The sequence below is a fragment of the Tachysurus fulvidraco genome, chromosome 21 (genome assembly GCF_022655615.1).
Source record: "Tachysurus fulvidraco isolate hzauxx_2018 chromosome 21, HZAU_PFXX_2.0, whole genome shotgun sequence".
Taxonomy (NCBI): domain Eukaryota; kingdom Metazoa; phylum Chordata; class Actinopteri; order Siluriformes; family Bagridae; genus Tachysurus; species Tachysurus fulvidraco.
The window spans coordinates 19036308-19060263 of record NC_062538.1 but is presented as its reverse complement, the minus strand read 5'-3'; the positions used below and the strand labels follow the sequence as shown (position 1 = coordinate 19060263).

General features: G+C 35.6%; 2 protein-coding genes across 2 annotated transcripts; both read right to left on the bottom strand.

Moving 5' to 3' along the window:
• Positions 1-3181: 3181 nt before the first annotated feature.
• LOC113646463 (E-selectin-like) lies at positions 3182-14946 on the bottom strand. The gene is made up of 7 exons (XM_047805912.1): positions 14830-14946; positions 7925-7989; positions 7396-7742; positions 5014-7304; positions 4817-4828; positions 3994-4076; positions 3182-3730 (listed from the first exon to the last, which is right to left on the bottom strand). Exons 1-4 carry the CDS (start codon positions 14944-14946, stop codon positions 6994-6996), a joined length of 840 nt encoding a protein of 279 aa, XP_047661868.1. The 3' UTR covers positions 3182-3730; positions 3994-4076; positions 4817-4828; positions 5014-6993.
• Positions 14947-15824: 878 nt separating this feature from the next.
• On the bottom strand, positions 15825-22528 carry LOC125139840 (C-type mannose receptor 2-like). Its single transcript, XM_047805569.1, has 13 exons — positions 22490-22528; positions 22317-22345; positions 21332-21721; positions 20869-21219; positions 20403-20777; positions 19956-20321; positions 18634-19017; positions 18010-18432; positions 17499-17873; positions 17008-17370; positions 16787-16798; positions 16555-16637; positions 15825-16327 (listed from the first exon to the last, which is right to left on the bottom strand). The coding sequence occupies exons 1-13, from the start codon at positions 22492-22494 to the stop codon at positions 16247-16249; spliced, it is 3237 nt and encodes a 1078-aa protein (XP_047661525.1). The 5' UTR covers positions 22495-22528; the 3' UTR covers positions 15825-16246.
• Positions 22529-23956: the final 1428 nt, after the last annotated feature.

Below are 23956 nucleotides of genomic sequence, written 5' to 3'. Positions count from 1 at the left end.
ATAAAAGCCAATAATGGCTTTTCGTATTGCCCAGTAAGAATACAGGTGTATTCTGGGTCCTGAACGTCTACAACGTTTTACAATTAAACATAACAATTCTGAGGGATGTTGTGATAAATGTCAGTGGACTTTATTGTCCCGTGTTTGGTTATGACATGGTTCTGCTTATTTATTCATTTTATATTGAGTTACTGAGCGCTTCACTCACCTTAATGCTGTGACTTCAGCGCCATCTGCTGGGAGGAAATTAAAGCAATTTAATCAATAAAAATGTATAACAGGGATGGGCAAACTTTGTGGCTAAAGGGTCATTAATATAAAACAAAGTCTCAAAATACAAAAATGATGATTTCTATACTATTTATAATTTATATAGTATAAATTACATGTGAAACCCAAAAAGTACCTAAAAAGTAAAGAAAACTTTTATTCGATTTCAATTGGAACACTGTTGTTTGGACTGCGCCATCTAGTCATTGTCACCAAAAGAGGTGGAAACTGTCAGCAAACCCGCCCATCCAGTTTGATTCGTGTTCCTGGATGTCAGCAACGTTATACAATTAAACATAATAATGCTGGGGGTGTAATGAGTCTGTCTGTGTTTTTGCCCTGTTTCTGTCTGCTGTCTTGCCCTGCTGTTAATTGTTTGCTCTGCCCACTCATTTGTCACCATGGACACTAATTGCTCTCAATCCTTTCCCCAGGTGTGTTGTCTTAGTCTCTGATTGTCTCCGCTTTGTGATTGGTTCCTGTTTGCTATATCAACTTTGTTTGTTCACTTTCCTGGTGTTAGTCGTTGTTGGTATGTGGTGTGTTTATGTCGATGTTCCCGTTTCCTGTTAGCTGTGTTCAGCCTTGTTTTGCCTGCCTGTTTATCTATGTTTTTGTTTAAAACTGCATTTGGATCCTCACTCGCCTTTGTCTTAACAAGACAGTTACCTTTTACTAACAAATGTTAACTTCCCTTGTGTATGGTGACTTTTTTGTGAGACCTGTTTAATTAAACTTGATTAAATAAAGCTATTTTGACAGGAGGTTTAAACAAAATGTGGTTCTTCACATCCATAGCAATGAGGAGCTGAATCTATCAGACATTCTTGGTTTCTCTATAAATAACATATACTCTATTTTTAATCAATATAAATATATTTTTCTCTGAATAACTTTCACCCAACACAAAACATTTCACACATTCCTTCATTTTCTGTTTATTATTAGATTGACATTTAATCAGCACAACCAAACTACATGGAAACCAATACTGAAAACAATTCATTCATTTTCTACCGCTTATCCGAACTACCTCGGGTCACGGGGAGCCTGTGCCTATCTCAGGCGGCATCAAGGCAGGATACACCCTGGACGCTGACAAAAATATGAAATAATTATACATTATAGGAACTTAACTTACTTCCATTAGCACCAGTCTTTTAATCTCAGATTTTCATTAGCAGTGACTTTCATACGTTGTCCCATCAAAGCACCTGTATAAAAGTATTAATTAAAACCAATAAAGAAACAGACATTCAATAAGCATTCGCTTCGTTAACTAAGGATCCTAGATATCTCTATTTATTTTTCATATACACATAGTTTTTTTGCTTACCTGGAGTGAATGCTGCCAGAGCACACGGAAGACATGTTAGGATTAGAAACCATCTGGTAATCTTATCCCAGCTGCAAACACTGCTATAGCTATCTTTTAAAATCCTATTAAGACATCCAGCTTTTTTTTATTTATTATTCTTTAAATTAAAAATGGAGATCAAAATGGAGATCAACATACCAGTGTAGCAGATAAAAGGGAATCTGGCAAAACAGTTTTCATCTCTCCATCGGCCAAGATGATCCACAGCTTTACAGTGTTGATTTCCACTTTGTCCAAATGAATACAAACCATTATCAGGTTTTCGTGTTGGTTCTGTACTCGGTTCCTATACAGTACAGACCTATCCATACCTCATACACAGTCACGATGCTCATTATTTTCTGAAGTTCGGTCTGATTTCTCACAGAGGCCAGGTTTATATAACTCACTCTGCATAAGCTATGAGCTTCTAGCTGTATTATAATTAGCTGATAATAATGATCCATATTGTTTTTATCAGCTAAAAATGCAGGTTAAAATAACTCAGTCCAAATGTTTAATTTTTCTGATAGAGCTTACCGTTATAGCAAACGAAATAATTTCTGTCATTACAAGGCCGGTCAAACCACTGCCCTCCATAGCCCATGGTAACACGCATCTCATTTCCATTGTAGTTGATGTTCCCATCCTCTGAAGTCTCTCTCTCCCTTCTGGTAGAAAGCATCATCATCCAGAGACCATCTCCAATGGTCCACATCATCATACAGTCCAATCCAGGCTAAACCTGAGTATCTGCCATGTTAAGGAGTGTGTTCATTTCCTCCATGTTATCAATAGTAGCCAGGTCAGTGTAATTCTCTCTGCAGTATCTCTGTGCTTCAGTCCAGATCTTATTCTCATTAACAAAGTGATACTGATGAGAGGTTTTTGAGGACATTGCTAAAGGAGGTAATAAAATTATTTGCTCTTTTTTTCCAAACACATTGAAGGTGTTGTAACTATGTGTAAGTAATTCTAATTATATTTAAGAGCTTTGACAGTTTTATTTACGACACAACAGAAATCTACTCCCTGCTTTAACAGAGGAATGGAAAAGCTTGATCACAGTTTTTCATCTGTCCATTTCCCATAATAAATGGTACACCTGAGTAGATTCTATTTACTATGTTAAGGAGTGTGTTATCACTCTCACACACACACCCCAAATTAATATGGAATTGACCACCATTTTCTGTCTCCATTTTAAAAGCAATACTAAATTTTCAAACATGGCTATGGGGATTTGAACTTCTTTGTCTGCAAAAACATAAGTGAGTTCCGGAAGTGACGATTGGTGAAAAGTTCTGGGATGCAGATAGATTTCTAATTCATCACTGGGATTGAGATCACATCAATAACACTACACTGAGATATGAGCCAGTGTTTTATGTATAAATTAAAGTTTTGATGTTAATTAAAATTTAATTTCAAGTCCAGTGTGTTTGAAAACAATCACAAAACAAATGCTTTATTTAGTGTTTTTTTTATTATTAGCATGTCATTTAGTCATACTTTAATCAATGCATCCATAAATCTCAGTAATAAATGTATTCAATTACTAAATAGTCTTGTAGTGTTCCTAAAACAGGCAACTGTTAACAAAGTGATTGGAGCAAATCAGGAAATGTAATACATCAAGTTTGGTTAAAATTAATTTGAGGAAAAACAATATACGAGTATAAATTTAATTCCAAAACACCAAATATAAGATTACATGTAAATCACACTCATTTACTAATTAGAATATTATAATTAAATTCATTATTATTGTCAAATCCAGAAGGCATTAAGAAGCTTTTGAGATCTGTAAATATATTAGTTACAGTAGTGTGAGTGTTTAAATGAATTGTAAAGTATTTATAAAATACTTGTGATAAAATAAGTAGCATATGATGTGTATTTTTGTATGAACAGATCTCTACAGCATTCCTGAATGCTTCTGGATTGAATGATTGAATAAATGAAGAAAAATCTGGAACATAAACATATTTTTAATCTGAGCATGAATGTGGACTTTCTCCCTCATGGATCGATCTTATGGATGCGTCTCACAGTCACAGTGCAGTTCTTTGAAAGTCCCAGTCTGCTAACTCGTTCTTAAAGCTGAAAAATGTAAAATAAATCCTGTAAGTACTGTAAAATGATTTTATATGTAAATAAACTACAACTAATCAAATACTTCATCATGTTAGACAACAAAGACTTATTTTGCTACCTAAATTGCGACACCTCTACAAGATAAGCATAATGTAATGTTTAATGGTCAATATTGATATTTAATGATAACATTTAATAACTTTCAATGTTTAGTAAAACTGGATAAACATCTGTCTGTTTCAGATTAAGGATCAGGAATGTTTACTCACTGCCATCAGCACAGATCCTGCAACCTCAGAGTATAAGAGATTGTCATTAGATCTGGTTTTTAGTCGCACTCCCATAACAGCAGCTGCGATATAGTTTTTGCATTAAAATCAATAAATACATACACACACTTGTATTCTTTCCATATGCAAATTCACATGCGAAGTGTTATGCAGCATGTTTGTTTCTCATATGGAAATGTATTTATATACTGTGTGGCCAAAAGTATATGGAGTATACCTGACCAACAAACTCATGAGAATTTTGACAAATGACAATTTTATACACTAAGGTGTATAAAAATGCGTCAGCATGACAGTCACTCTCTATCAGCTCCTGAAGCTCCCCACATCAAATTCAAGGCCTTGATGCTCACATACAAGACCTTGTCGGGTACAGCATCCTTGTCTGGTCCTCAACACTCTCCTAGAGGTTTATGTTCCCTCCAGCAATCTCCTAAACAAATAAAGGAGTGGTGCTTGCTGATCTTCACTTACACTAGCTCATACACCTCTACTCTGTTTACTTTTCTCCTCAAGCACTCATATTTATAATTTAAATGTAAATGCAAACAAAATCCCACTAAACAACAAGATTGGAGATCAGTGCCGCTGAACTCACTAATATTTTTCTTGGATGTCTGTGTAGCTAATATGATGGTGATGCTCAAGTCTCCACATACTTATGGCCATATAGTGTATAAAAACAGTGGTTACTGAAAGTAATAGTTTAACATTAACATTGACTTAATGAACTATTGAATCTGATATAAATCACAGATATATTATTAAAGTTTAAGGACAGTCACAGTAATTGTTTACTCACCTGGAGTAAATTCTGTCAAGAAAAAGGAAATCAAAATTAGAATTTTGGAACTCACAGAAAACATTTGATTGACAATTTCATGAGTTTCATTTAGTGGCCATTAACTGAGTCTTACATGAGTGTCATACAGTAATAGAGTTTGCTCATAAATTGCATTTTATTATTGTTTCTACTACTCAGAGAAGAAATACGCTCACCAGTGTAGCAGAAGAAAGGTAAGCGGTCTGAACAGTTTTCATCTGTCCATCGGCCTGAATGATCCACAGCTGTGCAGTGTTGATTTCCATATTGATCATACAGTATACATTCAAACCATTATCAGGTTCTGGTCCTAGTGCTGGAAATGCTGGTCTCCAATATGTAAAGTTTGAGTTGCTCTGATCTGACCATAATCGGTTCCTATACAGACCTATCCATACCTCATAGACATACATGATATTCCGTATCTGCTTAAGTTCATTCTTGTTCCTCACACTGGCCAGGTCTATGTAATTTTCTCTGCAGAGTCTCTGAGCATCTTCCCAGGTCATGCTGTTATAAATCTTACCATATATGTTTGTACCTAAGATTGAAAACATTGTTATAGTCACCTATAGGCAAATTATGTGTTTTTATTAATATTCATAAGCCAATATCAGCTATAATAGCAACTGTTACGTCCCCATATTATTGTTCGGTTTTTTTGGAATGGCGTATTGTTGTTGTTTTTCTTCCCTTCTCTTTTGCCCTCACTTTTGTTTTAACAGGCCAGGGTGTGTCTGCCAATCACCGTGATGCATGGTGATGACAATGTGCAGCTCCACCAATGGGGGCGCCCTACGTGGGATTTAAAAGGCACACCTGTGCAGGAGGCGGGAGTTCTCTGGCACGCGGCGTCTTTTGTTTGTCTGGTGGTTGACTCGTGTGGTTTTTGTTTTGTCCTGTACCATCCTTGTGTTAATTTGTTGGTTAAGTCTGTGTTCTGTGCTGTATCAGTGTTCCATGCCTCATTCTGGTCCTGTCTCTCTGATGTTTCCTACCGACTGTTATCTGGCTGATTAAATATCAAATCACACCATAAACGGGGAAAGAGATAGAACAGGTAAGACATCACGTGATGTACATATGCAACACTGAGCCACAGCTACTTGTTTAGAACACTAGGTTAGTGACACGTGCCACCCCTTGTATTTTTGTTTCTAGTAAGTGTAATGTAGTTAGGGCGTCTTGCCCGCTGAAGATGTTTCTTTTCGTTTAACGTATGGTTTATCGTGACTGAGTTAGATTAGAAGTTTTGTTTCCGGTTTAGTAAGATTGTTTTGTTTTGTTTCTTTCCCTGAGTTGGCACGGTCTTGTTCTTTTCTCTTGTCCCTGTTTTGATGTGAATTATTTTGGGGTTTGTTTCTCGACTGTACATAGTTTTGTAAACATTATAATGTATATATGTGGACTTGGTGGTTTCTAGTTAGTACTTATTTCAAGGACACGTTCAGTGTTTTAATGTTGCACCCTTGACCCCTAGGCACATACAAAAAGGATTTGTAACATTAGTGGGGGCTCGTCCGGGATCAATAATAAATAACAGCTGGTCCCGAACAATTAAGCACTGTTCATGTACTGGAAATCATGTGATGGTACAGTTTGGGGAGTGTTAGAAAAGTTGTGGGTTGCTGTTTGTTGGATAGGAGTAGTAATCATGACTTCGTTTGATTTAAAAACCTTTTGTTGATAACCCCACGGTGGGGCTATTTGACAAATGTAGAAAGGATGATTTACTAGCCATTGCAAGTCATTTCCAAATTCCGGTAGTGAGACAATCGCTTAAGAAAGAGATTAAGGATGTTGTGTGGAATCATTTGCTTGAATTAAAAATTCTGGTTGCTTCGGATTGAGACTCGGTGTTAGTTGGTGCGGAAGGCATTTCTAGTCCTGATATAACTGATAGAGAGAATGTGCAAGGTGAGCCGTTCTCCGGAACTGGCGCAGAGTATGTGGTTAGGACCGTCCTTCCGCCGTCTGATCCATTTTCACCTGTTTCCTCTGGTTCCAAGGGGGATATGAGGTTAGATATAATGTACAAAAAGGGTTTGTAACAGCAACTTTAAACACTGCACAAATCTCCCCACACACAGTTTATCATTCTTACCATTATAACAAATAGATTTCTGTCATTACAAGACTGTCAAACCATTTGTTGTTCATGGAAATACACGCTCTTTTCCATTATAGTCATCAGGTTGATGTTCCCATCCTCTGAAGTCTCTCTCTCCCTCCTGGTAGAAAGCATCATCATCCAGAGACCATCTCCAGCTGTCCTCATAATCATACAGTCCAATCCAGGCTAAACCTGAGTAGCTGCCATTTACTGTGTTAAGGAGTGTGTTCATTTCCTCCATGTTATCAATAGTAGCCAGGTCAGTGTAATTCTCTCTGCAGTATCTCTGTGCTTCAGTCCAGGTCTTATTCTCATTCACAAAGTGATACTGATGAGAGGGTAATGATGGCATTGCTAGAGTACGATAACATAAATGTTAGTTACTGTGCTCATTTTCTACTGAAAATTGCCATAAAAGATAAATTCAGTACAGAAATCTACTCACTGCTGTAACAAAGGAATGGAAAAACTTGGCTACATTTTTCATCTGTCCATTTCCCAGAATCATTAAATGACACAGCAGTACAGGATTCATTCTGTCTGTAATTATCTGGTTGTCCAGGTTTCCAGTTGCTGAATGAAGAGTTGCTTTTATCTGACCAAGATCTGGTTCTGTACAGGCCGATCCAAAACATGGAATAATACGCATTATTAAACACTGATTTAATCTCCTGGTTCTCAGTCTCATTCCTCACAATGGCCAGGTCTGTGTAATGTTGTCTGCAGTATCCCTGAGCTTCAGTCCAATTCATGTACTGATAAACCGTGACATATCTCTCACTGGCATTCACTCTGCCTAAAAGAGACAATAGAAATATAGGAGACCTGTACTTTTACAGAAAATGTGCTGAACTTAAAACTAACTTGTTTTTCCTTCATAAAAGCATATTCAAATCTGCTTTACTGTTATGCGGAAGCAGAAGTAGCAGTGAAAACAGTTTAATACAAACTAAAGGTGGAGCCAAAACAAATACCTGCGGAGCAATGCAGGGATAATCCGGTGGTGCGCTCTGTAGTGCTCTGGTGTGCCCACTATGTCCTGAGAAGACAAGAGGCAGTCCGTAAAAGAAAGCACACGGGCGCGTAGAAGAATCGCGGCACGGTGCTGGAAACGGGAGAACGTAATCCACACAGTAACACTCCGGAGCAGTACGGATAATAAAGGACGAGGAGAGTGTGTGACGGGAGTGTATATATAGGTGGAGTAATGAGTGTGCAAATGAGTGTCAGGTGTGTGTAGTCAGTATGCTGGCGAGAAGCTCCTGAAGTGGTACTGACGAGGAAGACAGACACCAAGGCTGAAAAACCCTGTAAAATACATAATACCAGTTTTTACATAATGAATATAACTTGAGGTCACTGAAGCTCTGATTTACTAAGATCAAAACAGTATTCTTTGTACTCATTGGACATCATGGTTATGAAAAATAATCACCTTCTTCAAATCAATCACAATTTGTAGCTTTGCAACATAAAATGATGAGAAACAAATATTGTAAACACAAATATTTACACAATGCAACTTTAAAAGATCTAACAGTAACATGTCAGAAAAAATAAATAAATAAAAAATCAGTGAGTTGGATAAAGGATCACCACCTAATTTAAATGACTGGTAAACTTAATAAGCCAATAATCTTGAAATAACCTACATAATGGTACAATGTGCTCTCTTCATCATTTCATTAAAATGTCTTTTCACTTACATAAATAAACTAATCATCATCATTATATTGTATATAGAAATATACACATTATAACAATTAGATATCTTTTATAACACACACATAACACATACTGTACCACTCACCCAAAAGCAGCAGAAGTCGAAACATGGCTCTGGTAGAATACAGAGAAAGTGTGATTAAGATATTTATATCATTTAAAAAAATAATAATATAACTAAATAACATTAAATGTTTCAATAGTCAAAAGAGTCATATGATGGAATATTTGTGAAGCTTTCTATTTAAATATATTTACCTCATGGATCTGTGCTTTCTGCTGTTTGCCTCTGTCAGCCAATTCATCTTATTTCAACACTAAACAAAGACAAGGAAGAAAAGAACTGAAAAAATTTGTGAACTTTTCAACCAATAAGATTCTATGAGATACTGCCAGGTCACATATTTGTGCGTTTGTTTGTCATATGTTATGACTGGGACTGTTCAAGTGCATGAAAGATTTTTGAATTTTCAGTGCATAAGCATTTGTCCTGCTTTATAAAAAAACAGAGTTAGAATCAAATATACTGTAGGTGCTATGAGCATTATCTAGCATCGACATATAGGGCATTTTCAATCATTTACAGCATTTGGCAGATGTCCTTATCCAGAGCGACGTATGGATAGTATGGACAAACAAATTATTTGATCTCCAAAAGTCTGATATAAAATTAATCAGAACACTGTTGCTTTTCAGTGTACATTATTTGCTATCTTACACAGTTTTAGTGGTTGAAGATTAAATTTTTAGATGCTTATTGACAAGCACTTGGGTTTGATATCACCATTTACTTTGATGATATAAAATTCTGTGAAAAAAAATGTAAGATTTTCTTTTTTACTTTTCTTAGAAAGCAATGTTCCTAGTAGGCTAGATAAAAAACAGAAATACTTATGAAAAACTACAAATTCTTAAAAGTGTGTATTTTCATACGAGTTTCATATAATTACAAGAGATCATTTCTGGTAAAAAGAGATAAAGAATTGATCTTAATCATCTCTGATTTAGATTGTTCACCCCTGGTCTGGTTGTTCTTATCACTACAACACTTGCTAAACACTAAGCCACTGAGCCTGCTTTTTTATCTCTTTCTTTCACCTGAGTGTAACCTTGCTCAGTTCAATCAGGCATCACTGACCGTGCATGACTGTCAAATTTACCACTCCTTTCCTCTCCACATTTATCTCCTTTCTTCTATCGTGAATTTTCATTCATCGTATGAACTCTATATCGAAAAGGCATTTGATATACTGTATTAGGCTGGGCCTCTGTCTCCAGATTGTAATGGAATGTGTTTGGGGCACTACTTACTGTGTATTTGACTTTTATTCATTTAGGTTTTATAGGGATTTCATTCTAACCAGCAGTGGCTGCCGGGGTGTCCTCACCGTGTGAATATGCTGGGACCAAGTTAAGCATAGGTCACAATTAATTAAGAGCTGAAGAAAAAATATAGAAATAAACTAAAACAAATACTCACAATCCCAACGGGGTTTGGTCCCTTTATGCTTTGGTTTCCCTTTCTGTAGGTTTGCATTGTGAATGCTGTAATCTTGGCCATCTGCGTATTTGTTTTAGTTTATTTCTATATTTTTTTCTTGAGCTCTTAATTGTGACCTATGCTTAACTTGGTCCCACTTCGGGCCCCTCCCGAAAAAAAAAATTTATGACATAAACATTCCAAAACTTAATATTTGAATTAAACAGAACATATTATAGTATACAATGTAGTGTTGTTGGTTAGTAGCCTTATTTTTCTGAGATTTAATTACACAGAATTTATGATAAATTCGTTATTTTATAAAATGTCATAAAGCTGGGGTCCCCTGGCACCATCTCAGGGCCTCCAGTTTGAGAACCACTGGCACTAGACTACTTGTTCAGAGCAGGTCTTGTCAGTGAACAGGCTGTAAAACAATAGTGCTATTTTCTGATTGGCTATTCTGTAGCTTCATTTTTGATTGGCTGATAAGTGTCAGGCTCGACTAAGTACTGAGACGCGCTTAATTCCTGCCCGGTTCCATAGAGACAGAGGTGCGGACAGATACATTTTGGGGGCTGAGTCATATTAAATATATGATAAATAGTAAGTTCATTTTATAATGAGTTACTGAGCGCTTCACTCACGTTAATGCTGTGACTTCAGCGCCATCTGCTGGAAAGAAAAAAGTTATTTAATCAATAAAAATGTATAACAGGGATGGGCAAACTTTGTGGCTAAAGGGTCATAAATATAAAACAAAGTCTCAACATACAAAACAAAAGATTATTTCTATACTATTTACAGTATATAATACAATGGCAAAAGTTTGATTTTGACATTGGTGGGGACATAATTTATTTGACATTGGTGGGGACATAATTTATTTGACATTGGTGGGGACAACATTCCCCGTATTTTGTGCATAAAACTGTTGTTATAAGAATACTTTCTTCTTCACATACCGGTAACCTGCATAATTATGAAATAAAAACACTGTCAATAATAATCTTACGTAATTCAAAGCATTTGTGTGTAAATTTTAATTTTGCGGAGTTGGATCCCAAAATTTACGGCCACGACAGTTTACAGATACGAGATTTTGTGTGTTTGTTCAAATACCTACCGAGAATCACTGAAATTTTACTTTTACTTCAAATACTTAAGTACATTGAATATCAGAAAATGACTTTTGATACTTAAGTACAGTAAATATCAGATACTTTAAGACTTTTACTTGAGTAGTATTCTAAAAGGTGACTTTCACTTCTACCAAAGTCTTTTTCTAGTATGATACTTGTACTTTTACTCAAGTATTGCTTTCTAATACTTTATACAACACTGACGATGAGTGAGCGCTTGGCTGCTGATCCGCCTTTTCGGCGCCAGTGGTTTAAAAGAGGGCGAGGCGCATGCGCATTTCGTGGAATCGATTCATCTTCCCTCGGATAGTAATGTCTGTGAACGTGATGACGTATTTTTGACAGTTGTTTCGCAGACCGTTTGTGATCGTGTGTGAAAAATAGGTGTTGTGAAAACAAGCGTTGTTTGTGTAAACTGTCATAGTCGTACATTTTGGAGTTGTATTTGAACAAACACACAAAATCTTGTATCTGTAAACTGTCGTGGCCGTAAATTTTATGATCCAACTCCGCAAAATTAAAATTTACACACAAATGCTTTGAATTACGTACGATTATTATTGACAGTGTTTTTATTCCATATCCATTGTTAAAAGTGCTATATAAATAAAATTTAATTGAATTAAAATAGTCCTGTGCAGCTGCTTAAATATAATATCAGCAAGGGCGTCGATTTGGGTAGGGACGGTAGGGACATGTCCCTACCAATATCCAGGGAACACTCAATTGTCCCTAGCAATACTTCGACCAAGCCTATATATATATTTATACATAACCACTGATATCCGCCTGTGTCTTGTGCTTTTTTACTTATTTCATTTAACATTTATCCAGGAATCATTCAATAAGATGAAAATATTTTACAACGGCGTTCTGTAAAAAATTGCGCAACTTGTGGAACACAAACGGTTAACAGATTTACCCCCTACAATGAATCCCGCCTCTGTAAAATACCTCTCTAAAATGATTGGCCTTTGCCTTTTTTGAGTCCTGCCTCTCAAACCCACGTCGCTGTTTGATTGGCTTTGTCTTTCTCGCTAATGTGTTGAGGACAGCTGCAGCTATATTCCGTTGTATGAAGCAATATGCAACGTGATTGTGTTCCACAAGTTGCGCAATTTTTTACAGAACGCCGTTGTAAAATATTTTCATCTTATTTAATGATTCCTGGATAAATGTTAAATGAAATAAGTAAAAAAGCACAAGACACAGGCGGATATCAGTGGTTATGTATAAATCGGTCGAATTATTGCTAGGGACAATTGAGTGTTCCCTGGATATTGGTAGGGACATGTCCCTACCGTCCCTACCCAAATCGACGCCCTTGAGGCACACACAGTCAGTTCGGAGAGAAATAAAAAGCACAAATTATTTAAACGTAAAACCGAAAAAAACGCAATTCACAAGCGCGTATTGAAACGTGATAATTTTGGAGAGTGCTGATGGATATTTGTGTTCATCAGCCACAAGAGTGTTACCAAAGGCAGGCACTGATGTAGGTGAGGTAGGGTGGAGTCAGCGTTCACATTCATCCCAAAGGTGTTCAGTAGGGATGAGATCAGAAAACAACCACATATAGCAGGAAAGGTCAGGTGACCCAATACTTTTGGAAATATAATGTATACCGTGTATCACCAAGGCCATATCCCAAACTGTAGGGAGATTCCAGCTCTGTCCTTGAAAACAACTTAAAATTATTGTGATGTTTTACAAATGACAAAAGTAATGTTAATTAAATTAAGCACTTCGTTTTTTTTGGGTTGACACCAGGGGCGGTTCTAGGATTTCATCTTTAGGGGTTTTAGCCCTCAGTGAGAATTTAAAACAAGAAGAGTTTCATATTATATATCATATTACAACTCTGGTAATAAGAATAGTGAAATTTCACTGCTTTTGGTTGCCGTCTTTGCGTTTTTCCGCCGATTAACGTTATAGATAAACGCCTCCAGCTCTGACTGCGCGTGCACGCTGCGCATACCTGTGCTTTTCCGTTCAAATAAAGCAGACAGCTGATTACGCACTCAAAGACTACAACACGCGTGTAAAAGCAAAATAAAAAAAAAAAACGCTCTTGGATCAAACTGATAAATAATTTTCTTTCCGAACGATGACATGTGCTGCATTTTAACGGAATTTTTTATTGTTTATTCATGAAAGTAAAAATTATCCTTATAGTTTTAGGGTGGCTGAGATTACAGACAGGGGGCTGAAGACACCCTAAAAAAGGTCTAGAACCGCCCCTGGTTGACACAATTCGCAACGCATTCGCCAGGAATCCTTTTTGACGCCGATTATTTCAAACATCTCACTCATATATGGCTATGTGTGTTCAGGAATGTCCTCGTTGTTAGTTATTTTAACATCGGTGACTCCCTCTGAATTAACATTAGCCATTCCTTTAGGCGTGCTGCTCATTAGCTCCGCTATCCTTAGTCTATGTCTGATAGCCAGTAAATAATACAGTACACCAGTCACATGGGGGAAAAGCCGCACAATGATAGGATGATAGGCTAGAAACAGTGCGCAATGAGAAGAAATAATACTAAAAGTAACGAGTCGGTTTGAAATTGTAAGAAGTAAAAAGTACATATATTTGTGTACAAATGTAATGAGTAAAAGTAAAAAGTTGTCTGGAAAATAAATAGTGTAGTAAAGTACTGATACCAGAAAAATTTACTTAAGTACAGTAACGAAGTATTTTTACTCCGTTACTTCCCACCTCTGGTGGACAAAATACTGTACATAAGTCTCTATGTGCAGACGACTGAGAAACAGATTCCAAGGGACCGTCTGCAAAGTGCAAAACCCGAAAGGCGAATACTAAAAAACAGTCAATAACTTGCCTGTAATACACTGTACTGTCACCAGCTCACACATCACTGAAAGTTATACTACAACACTTACTTGGGAGAAATGTCCTTTTGTATCATTTTTATGACTTTTTCATAAAAAAACAATGACTTGCCTGTAATACACTTTACTGTCACCAAATTCAGCTCACACACCACTGATGTCCTGAAAGGTATACTACAACACTTATTTTGAGAAACCGTGCTTTCTGATTATTTTTATTGTTTGCATTATACACAATATACAACAATATACATTTCACTGTGATGTAAACTTCAATTTGTAAATCAGTTTTTGTCAAACATATGCAATCCTGCTGCTTATATAAGTGCTATTACAGATATTTTTAAACTCTATGGTCTCTGTTCTTGCTTTAGATCAATGCACAATGCACAATACCAAGGGATATGTCCGCTCGGTATTTGTGCTTCTGAATTGAAATATTTAATTACTTCAAATTTATCCATACACTCCCTAACAAAAGTCTTGTCGCCTATCTAAGTTGTAGGAACAACAGATAATAACTTGACTTCCAGTTGATCATTTGGAATCAGAAGTGGCATAGATGAAAGGCAAAGGCCTTTAGATTAAGCTTATTATACCAAAATAAATTCTTATCAAGCCATGATTTATAATTACTTAATTAAGACAGAAAGGTGGAGGCTGAAGTATGAGAATTTGCCCTCTCCTGTGGTATGTAATGGGCAGCAAGAATGTCTTGATACCTCAGGCTGTTGATGTTGCCATCTACTCTGCAGATCTCTCGCACGCCCCCATACTCAATGTAACCCCAAACCATGATTTTTGGTTAAATGTGTGAATCTTGGGTCCAAGCGGGTTCCAATAAGTCTTCTGCATTATTTGCAACGATTGGGATGCAGTTCAATAGATGATTCATAAAAAAATTAACCTTATGCCCCTTTTGCAAAGTCCATGTTACAATAGATAGAAAAAATGTTTGGAACATACTGTAACTGAACAAACAATATATAATTGAATGACAAAATAGTTTTTATATAAGAGTGCATTATAGTATGAGTGCATTATAGTAGAGCTTTACATTAGCATCGCAATGGTTGTGGGTTCGATTCCCAGTGAACACAGATACTGATAAAATGTATGTAACTCAAATGCACTGTGAGTTTATTTGGATAAAAGAAGTGTGCTGGAGGCATTAATGCTAATGTCATGTAAATGCAAACATTGAGTTCTGTGTGTTGTTTTTGCTTTTTTTGTTTTGGCAGTGTGGCAGGGAACAGGGTGTTTAAGGGCACTTTTTTTTAAGGACTACACCACTGATGTGGATGTATAAAAAAAGGTAATCATGTAGAGGAGGTTCAGTTACATTTTACTAACAAATGTTAACTTCCCTCATGTATGGAGACTTTTGTGAGACCTGTATAATCTTTATTATATAAAGCTATTTTGACAGGATGTTTAAACAAAACAATGTGGTTCTTCACATCCACAGTGTAATGTCACACAGCAATAAGGAGCTGGATCTAACAGACCTTCTTGGTTTCTAAATAAAAAATAATATATACTCTATTTTCAAACAATATAAAACATATTTTTCTCTTTGAATAACTTTCACCCAACACAAAACATTTCACATGTTCCTTCATTTACTGTTTATTATTAGATTTAATAAGCACAACCAAAACTACATGGAACCCAATACTGTAAACAATTAATAAATGAAAATCACAGAGTATCCATTAAAGTTCATAGAAATATTTTTCATAATCAAGTTCAGTGATTCTTTTATTCATTTGAAATTCATTTCATGAATACCATTAATAAGCAATAAACCCAATAAAATATTACACTGAATAAATCATGCTCGATCACAGATCAGTATAATTAGTCATTGTTATTAATAATGAGACATTACAGAAGGCATTTCAAGGTTTGTAAATATTTTTAAATCTGTTCAAACATTTTAATAACTATATTCTCTTTTTAATAAAGCTCTGCAGAATTTCCAACTGCTCTGGAAGAGAAAGTTTGCTGAGTAAATGAGTAAATAACAGATAAATCATCACAAAACATGGAATTTCTCTCAGTTATATTTTGAATGTGAATGTAGACTTTTTCCTTCATGGATCGAGCTTACGGATGTTTCTCACATTCACAGTGTAGTTGCTCGAAAGTCCCAGTTTGCTCAATTCTTGTCGAAGCTGACAAAAATATGAAATAATTATGTAACTGCAGTAAATACTGTAAAATCCTTTAAGCCACATCTTATCCATTATGAATTTATAATGTTTTAATGTATAATCATTTTGGACAACAATATTTATTTTGCTAAACACATTTATCTACAAAATAAACTCAATGTAATAAAATGTATTAATATAAATTAAATGGACAGATAAAGGAAGATATAATAGAAATGTTTACTTACTTCAATCAGCACCAGCCCTTTAATCTGAGAGTTTAACAGATTTTCATTAGCAGTGACTTTCATTCGCAATCCCATCACAGCACCTGTATAAAATTGTTCATTATAACCAATAAAAAAGAAATAAACAAAACTTCAACTTCAAACAAAACAAAAAAGTATTCAGTTAGTAAAATAAGGATCATAGATATCTCTATTAATTGTTCATCTACATATAATTAGTGTTTTTGCTTACCTGGAGTGAATGCTGCCAGAGCACAAGGAAGACATGTTAGGATTAGAAAACATCTGGTAATCTTATTCCAGCTGCAAACATTACTATCGCTAACATTCATAATCATGTTTAGACATCGAGATTCCAGTAGATTTATTCTTATATTAGTCTAATATATTGTATTAGTATTATTGTTTTTATGTATTATTCTTTAAAATAATTAAAAATGGAGATCAACTCACCAGTGTAGCAGATAAAAGGGAATCTAGAGAAACAGTTTTCATCTGTCCATCGGCCAAGATGATCCACAGCTGTACAGTGTTGGCTTCCTCTTTGTCCAAATGAATATAAACCATTATCAGGCTCTGGTGTTGGTTCTGGACTCACTGGTCTCCAATATGTAAAGTTTGAGTTGCTCTGATCTGACCATAATCGGTTCCTATACAGACCTATCCATACCTCAGAGCTGTTTATGATGCTCAGTATTTTCTGAAGTTCAGTCTGATTTCTCACACTTGCCAGGTCTGTGTATCTCACTCTGCAAAAGCTCTGAGCTTCTTCCCAAGTCTTCTGATCATAAATCATTACATATGAGTTGTTCATACCTACGATTGAGAGAATTATAAAGTTACACACAAAAGCTGTATAATAATTATCCACATTGTTTTTAGTACATAAAAATGTGGGCTAAAATAACTCAGCCCAAATTATTCATTTGTCTGGCAGAGCTTACCATTATTGCAAACAAATGATCTTCTGTCAGTACAAGGCCTGTCAAACCACCACCCTCCATAACCCATGGTAACACACATCTCATTTCCATTGTAGTTATCAGGTTGATGGTACCATCCTCTGAAGTCTCTCTCTCCCTCCTGGTAGAAAGCATCATCTTCCAGAGACCATCTCCAAGGGCCCAAATCATCATACAGTCCAATCCAGGCTAAACCTGAGTAGCTGCCATTTACTGTGTTAAGGAGTGTGTTCATTTCCTCCATGTTATCAATAGTAGCCAGGTCAGTGTAATTCTCTCTGCAGTATCTCTGTGCTTCAGTCCAGGTCTTATTCTCACTAACAAAGTGATACTGACGAGAGGAGTTTGTGGGCATTGCTAGAGTAGAATAACACAAATGTTGGTTACTATGCTCATGTTTTTGAAAAATTATATTTGTTTGTTAATTAAGAGCAAGAAATTCTACTAAAAATTGCCACTATAGATAATATAGAAATCTCTGTTCTTCACTCACTGCTGTAACAGAGGAATGGAAAAGCTTGACCACAGTTTTCATCTGACCATTTCCCATAATAATCATCATTAAATGACACAGCGGTACAGGATTCATTCTGTCCATAATTATCTGGTTGTCCAGGTTTCCAGTTGCTAAAAGAAGAGTTGCTTTGATCCGACCAAAAACTGGTTCTGTACAGGCCGATCCAAAAAGCGGAATAATTATTATAGTAATAACCGTTATAGTAATGGTAATAACTGTAGGTATAAGGATTATCATCCCTGTTGCTATTATTAGCTAATAATGATCTGATCTTCTGGTTCTCAGTGTCATTCCTCACGCTGGTCAGGTCTGTGTAATGTTCTCTGCAGTATCTCTGAGCTTCAGTCCAGTTCATTTTCTGATAAACTGGGACATATCTCTGACTGGCATTCACTCTGCCTAAAAGAGAAGGAAATGGAATTTGGGTAGAATATTTATGCTAGAATCTTTTTGTTCAAAGTAATTTTTTTTAGCATATATATATATATATATATATATATATATATATATATATATATATATATATATATATATATATATATATATATATATATATATGTGTGTGTGTGTGTGTGTGTATATATAAACTGCACCACTCACCATCAAAACAAATGAATGGAAGTGTTGTAGAACATGAATACACCCACCAAAGTGCAGAATAACCAAAAACTACGCATACATTTCTACTCCAGTATCTTGGTTTGTCTATATACCAATTACTAAAGTTTATGTTTCCATTATTGTAGAAAGCATCATCATCCAGAGACCATCTCCAGCTGTTCAGATCATCATACAGTCCAATCCAGGCTAAACCTAAGTAGATGCCATTTACTGTGTTAAGGAGTGTGTTCATTTCTTCCATGTTATTAATGGTTGCCAGGTCAGTGTATTTCTCTCTGCAGTATCTCTGTGCTTCAGTCCAGGTCTTTTTCTCATTAACAAAGTGATACTGATGAAAGGTGCATGATGATCCTGTGCAGAATTCTTTAAAGGGAAAAACACCATAATATAATATTTTGCAGACAAACAACAATTTTTTGAAAATATTAATGTGAATTACCAAAAATACAAATGTTAAAGTACATATAATGTTTTATGATTTTTTAAAGACATTGCATCGAAGGTTGAAACATTTTATAAAACAGAAATCACAATAAATTTCCTAGTGTTTTCTTTTCTTTAATCATACAGATTATATATGAATATTTATATTCATGAAAATCCTATAATGTCCACAGAGATGCACAACTGAAAATGGCTAAGAGCTTGCACAGCTCAGTTTAAAGTTTCCTGATGAAAGTTGTAAGGATTTGATGTATTTTATTTTGAAATTGCCACTTTTTGTTTGTTACGTCACTTAGTGTCCACAGGTGCATATAATCTGGGAGTTTTCGTGTGGATGCAGGTTAACTGAAACGCGTCATCTTTAACTCCCTCTACTCAGCCTCTTAGCGGCTACTGGTTGCTGCTACAAAAGTTATGAAATTACTGATGTCTGACTAGGGGTGGAATTAAACCTTTAAATCTTATGTTTTAAACATAAAATTAAATTCTGACATCACACCAATGTGTCCTCACTGATGATCCCACTTCAAAACTCCCAGCATTAATATAGAGTTGACCACCATTTCCTGCTATAACAGTATCCATTCTACATTAATAAAGGCATTGCCAGGCTGAAACAGGTTTGGACAATAACCCTTAGCTATGGTGAATGGAAATCTCTGCAGAACTTTGTGGCAACAGTTTCGAGAAGGCCCACATGTCGGTGTGATGGTCAAGTGTCCACATACTTTGGACTTATAGCACATGGATTATAAAAGAAAATGATTAAAAATGTTTGTGATATTTATATAGTTCAAGCCGATTCATATTGTATTTTTTCAATAATGAAAAAATAAAGTCTGATTAGAAGAACTCACTGTTGTAGCAGATAAAAGGGAAGGTGGATAAGCAGTCCTCATCTGTCCAATGACCTGAGTCTCTGAATGAGACAGCAGTGCAGTGCTGATTCCCGGATTCCCAGGAATTATAAATACCATTGTCTGGCTGTTGATAGGTGGCTGGTCTCCAATTTTCATATGTGGATACCTGTTTGTCTGACCAGACTCTGGTCCTGTATAAACCAATCCAAGCCACAGTGCCAACTGTAAGGTTTGAGATTCTTTGATTATCTGTTGGATTTCTCACACTGGCCAAGTCAGTATAATGCTCTCTGCAGTAATGTTGAGCTTTTGTCCAAGGCATTGTCTGGTTTATCCATGTGTAATTTTCTGTTCCATTATTTCCTGGTAAAATAAATGGGCTCAGTAACAAATACACCAAAAAATTACACAGTTTATTCCTATAAAACGATTAAACATTCTCACCATCATAACAAATAAAAGTTAAATATGCTCTACAGTCTCCATCAAACCAGGTTCCATTAGATAAAATATAAACACACAGCTCGTTTCCATAGTAGTTATCAGGTTGATGGGGCCATCCTCTGAAGTCTCTCTCTCCCTCCTGGTAGAAAGCATCATCATCCAGAGACCATCTCCAGCTGTCCTCATCACCATACAGTCCAATCCAGGCTAAACCTGAGTAGCTGCCATTTACTGTGTTAAGGAGTGTGTTCATTTCCTCCATGTTATCAATAGTAGCCAGGTCAGTGTAATTCTCTCTGCAGTATCCCTGTGCTTCAGTCCAGGTCTTATTCTCATTAACAAAGTGATACTGATGAGAGTTTAATGGCAGCATTGCTAGAGTAGAATAACACAAATGTTAGTTACTGTGCTCATTTTCTACTGAAAATTGCCATAAAAGATAGATTCAATACAAAAATCTGCTCACTGCTGTAACAAAGGAATGGAAAAGCTTGGCTACATTTTTCATCTGTCCATTTCCCAGAATCATTAAATGACACAGCAGTACAGGATTCATTCTGTCTGTAATTATCTGGTTGTCCAGGTTTCCAGTTGCTGAATGAAGAGTTGCTTTTATCTGACCAAGATCTGGTTCTGTACAAGCCGATCCAAAAAAATGAATAATACGTATTATTAAACATTGATTTAATCTCCTGGTTCTCAGTCTCATTCCTTACAACGGCCAGGTCTGTGTAATGTTGTCTGCAGTATCTCTGAGCGTCAGTCCAATTCATGTACTGATAAACTGGGACAAATCTCTCACTGGCATTCACTCTGCCTAAAAGAGACAATATAAATATAGGAGACCTGTACTTTTACAGAAAATATGTACTGAATTTAAAACTAACTTGTTTTTCTTCATAAAGCATATTCAAATCTGCATTACTCACCATCAAAGCAAATGAAATAAAGCATTGAGGAACAAGACGTCTCCCACCAAGCTCCATTATAAGTAGATACATACACACACAAACTGATTCCATACCAGTCTATTGGCTTCTCTATATACCAGTTTCTAAAGCTTCTCTCTCCCTCCTTGTAGAAAGAATCATCATCCAGAGACCATTTCCAGCTGTTCAGATCATCATACAGTCCAATCCAGGTTCGCCTGCTGTTCCAGATGTCATTTATGTTTGTAAGAGCCAAGTCCTCTTCAGTGTTATTAATAGAGGCTAAATCAACATAATTCTCTCTGCAGTATCTCTGTGCTTCAGACCAGGTCTTATTCTCATTAATAAAGTGATACTGACGAGGAGAACAGACACCAAGGCTGAAAAACCCTGTAAAATACATAATACCAGTTTTTACATAATGAATATAACTTGAGATCACTGAAGCTCTGATTTACTAAGATCAAAACAGTGAACTAATTTACATGTACAATTAGATAAATGTATTCTTTGTATTCATTGGACATCTTGTAAGTCTGTAAGTTATTACATATGACTAATACATATACAGTGGGTATGAAAAATAATCACCCCCTTCAAATCAATCACAATTTGTAGCTTTGCAACATAAAATGATGAGAAACAAATATTGTAAACATAAATATTTACACAATGCAACTTTAAAATATTTAACAGTAACAGGTCAGAAAAAATAAAAAAATCAGTGAGTTGGATAAAGGATCACCACCTAATTTAAATGACTGGTAAACTCAATAAGCCAATAAGCTTGAAATAACCTACATAATGGTACAATGTGCTCTCTTCATCATTTCATTAAAATGTCTTTTCACTTACATAAATATCAAATATTTATCTATTACGTAAATAAACTAATCATCATCATTATATTGTATATAGAAATATACACATTATAACAATTAGATATCTTTTATAACACACACATAACACATACTGTACCACTCACCGAAAAGCAGCAGAAGTCGAAACATGGCTCTGGTAGAATACAGAGAAAGTGTGATTAAGCTATTTATATCAATTAAAAAAATAATAATATAACCAAATAACATTAAATGTTTCTGTAGTCAAAAGAGTTATATGATGGAAAATTTGTGAAGCTTTCTATTTAAATATATTTACCTCATGGATCTGTGCTTTCTGCTGTTTGCCTCTGTCAGCCAATTCATCTTATTTCAACATTAAACAAAGACAAGGAAGAAAAGCATAAGTGAAGGACTTAGAAATATGTAGAAAAACTGGTTACTGAATGTACCATGATCCATATCAAAATGAAGGCACCAGCTGAAATAACTGAAACTGAAAAAAAATTGTGAACTTTTCAACCAATAAGATTCTTTGAGATACTGCCAGGTCACATATTTGTATGTTTGTTTGTCATATGACTGGGACTGTTCAAGTGCATGAATAATTTTTTGGAATTTTTAGTGCATAAGCATTTGTCCTGCTTTATAAGAAACAGAGTTAGAATCAAATATAAGTGCCATTAACAGTATCTAGCATCGACATATAGGGCATTTTCAATCAGTACGGACAAAAGTTATTTGATCTCCAAAAGTCTGATATAAAATTAATCAGAATGACTGATGGTTTTCAGTATGAGACATTATTTACCCTACACAGTTTTCGTGGTTGAAGATTAAATATTTACATCCTTATGGACAAGCACTTGGGTTTGATATCACCATTTGCATTGATGATATCAAATTTTGTGAAAAAAGTAAGATTTTTTTTTTACTTTTCTAAGAAAGTAATGTTCCTAGTAGGCTAGATAAAAACAGAAATACTTATGAAAAACTACAAATTCTTACAAGTCTTATGTGTGTACTTTCATTTGAGCTTCATATTAACCATGACTGTGGAGCATGACATGACAAAGGCATTTAATCCTGAACAGGAAGAAATCCTATCTCTTTCTTTCACCTCAGTGTAACCTTGCTCAGCTCAATCAGGCATCACTGACCGTGCATGTCTGTCAAATTTACCACTCCTTCTCTTTCCAAATTTATCTCCTTTCTTCTATCCTGAATTTTCACCCATCATATGAACTCTATATAGAAAAAGCATTTGATACATTAGACTGAGCCTCTGTCTCCATATTGTAAATGTACACATGTCCTATATTCATATAACATTTAAGGCTAAATGTAGCTCTTAAAGGTATAGTTCACCCAAAAATGAAAATTGTGTTATTTCCTCACCCTCAATTTGTTCCAAAACTGTATGAGTTTCTTTCTTCTGTTTAACACAAAAGAGAATATTTTGAAAAATGTTGGTAATCAGACAGTTGGCAGCACCCACTGACTTTCATAGTCTATATTTTTTTCTGAGAGGCGGGGGGGGGGGGGGGGCACAGTATACTCACTACAAAAAACTAGACTACACCACTGTTTAAGAGTGAACAATAAACATTTGTTCAGTTCTATCACCAACACTCTTTCATTGCAGAATATTATGAACTGAATGAACTGGTAGTTTACAAAGCTTTCCAAATACATTTGTACTTGGGCTGTGGGTGAAATGTCACCCTACGCTGCTGTAGCTTTAGGCGCAGGCTTCCGAAAACACTCAGAGTGTAGTTTGAGTCTG

Excerpts from the sequence above, each read along its gene's own strand:
- LOC125139840 (XM_047805569.1), bottom strand. Across the intron at positions 21,722-22,316 it reads TCGACTTCTGCTGCTTTTCG|GGTTTTTCAGCCTTGGTGTC; the intron begins GTGAGTGGTACA and ends TGTATTTTACAG. Across the intron at positions 16,328-16,554 it reads AAGGGCTGGTGCTGATTGAA|CTTCGACAAGAATTGAGCAA; the intron begins GTAAGTAAACAT and ends TATTTTTGTCAG.
- LOC113646463 (XM_047805912.1), bottom strand. The coding sequence starts at position 14,946 with ATGGTTTGGGGTTACATTGAGTATGGGGGCGTGCGAGAGATCTGCAGA. Across the intron at positions 7,743-7,924 it reads ATCCCTGCATTGCTCCGCAG|AGTGAATGCCAGTGAGAGAT; the intron begins GTATTTGTTTTG and ends TCTTTTAGGCAG. Across the intron at positions 7,305-7,395 it reads TCCATTCCTTTGTTACAGCA|CAATGCCATCATTACCCTCT; the intron begins GTGAGTAGATTT and ends ATCGTACTCTAG.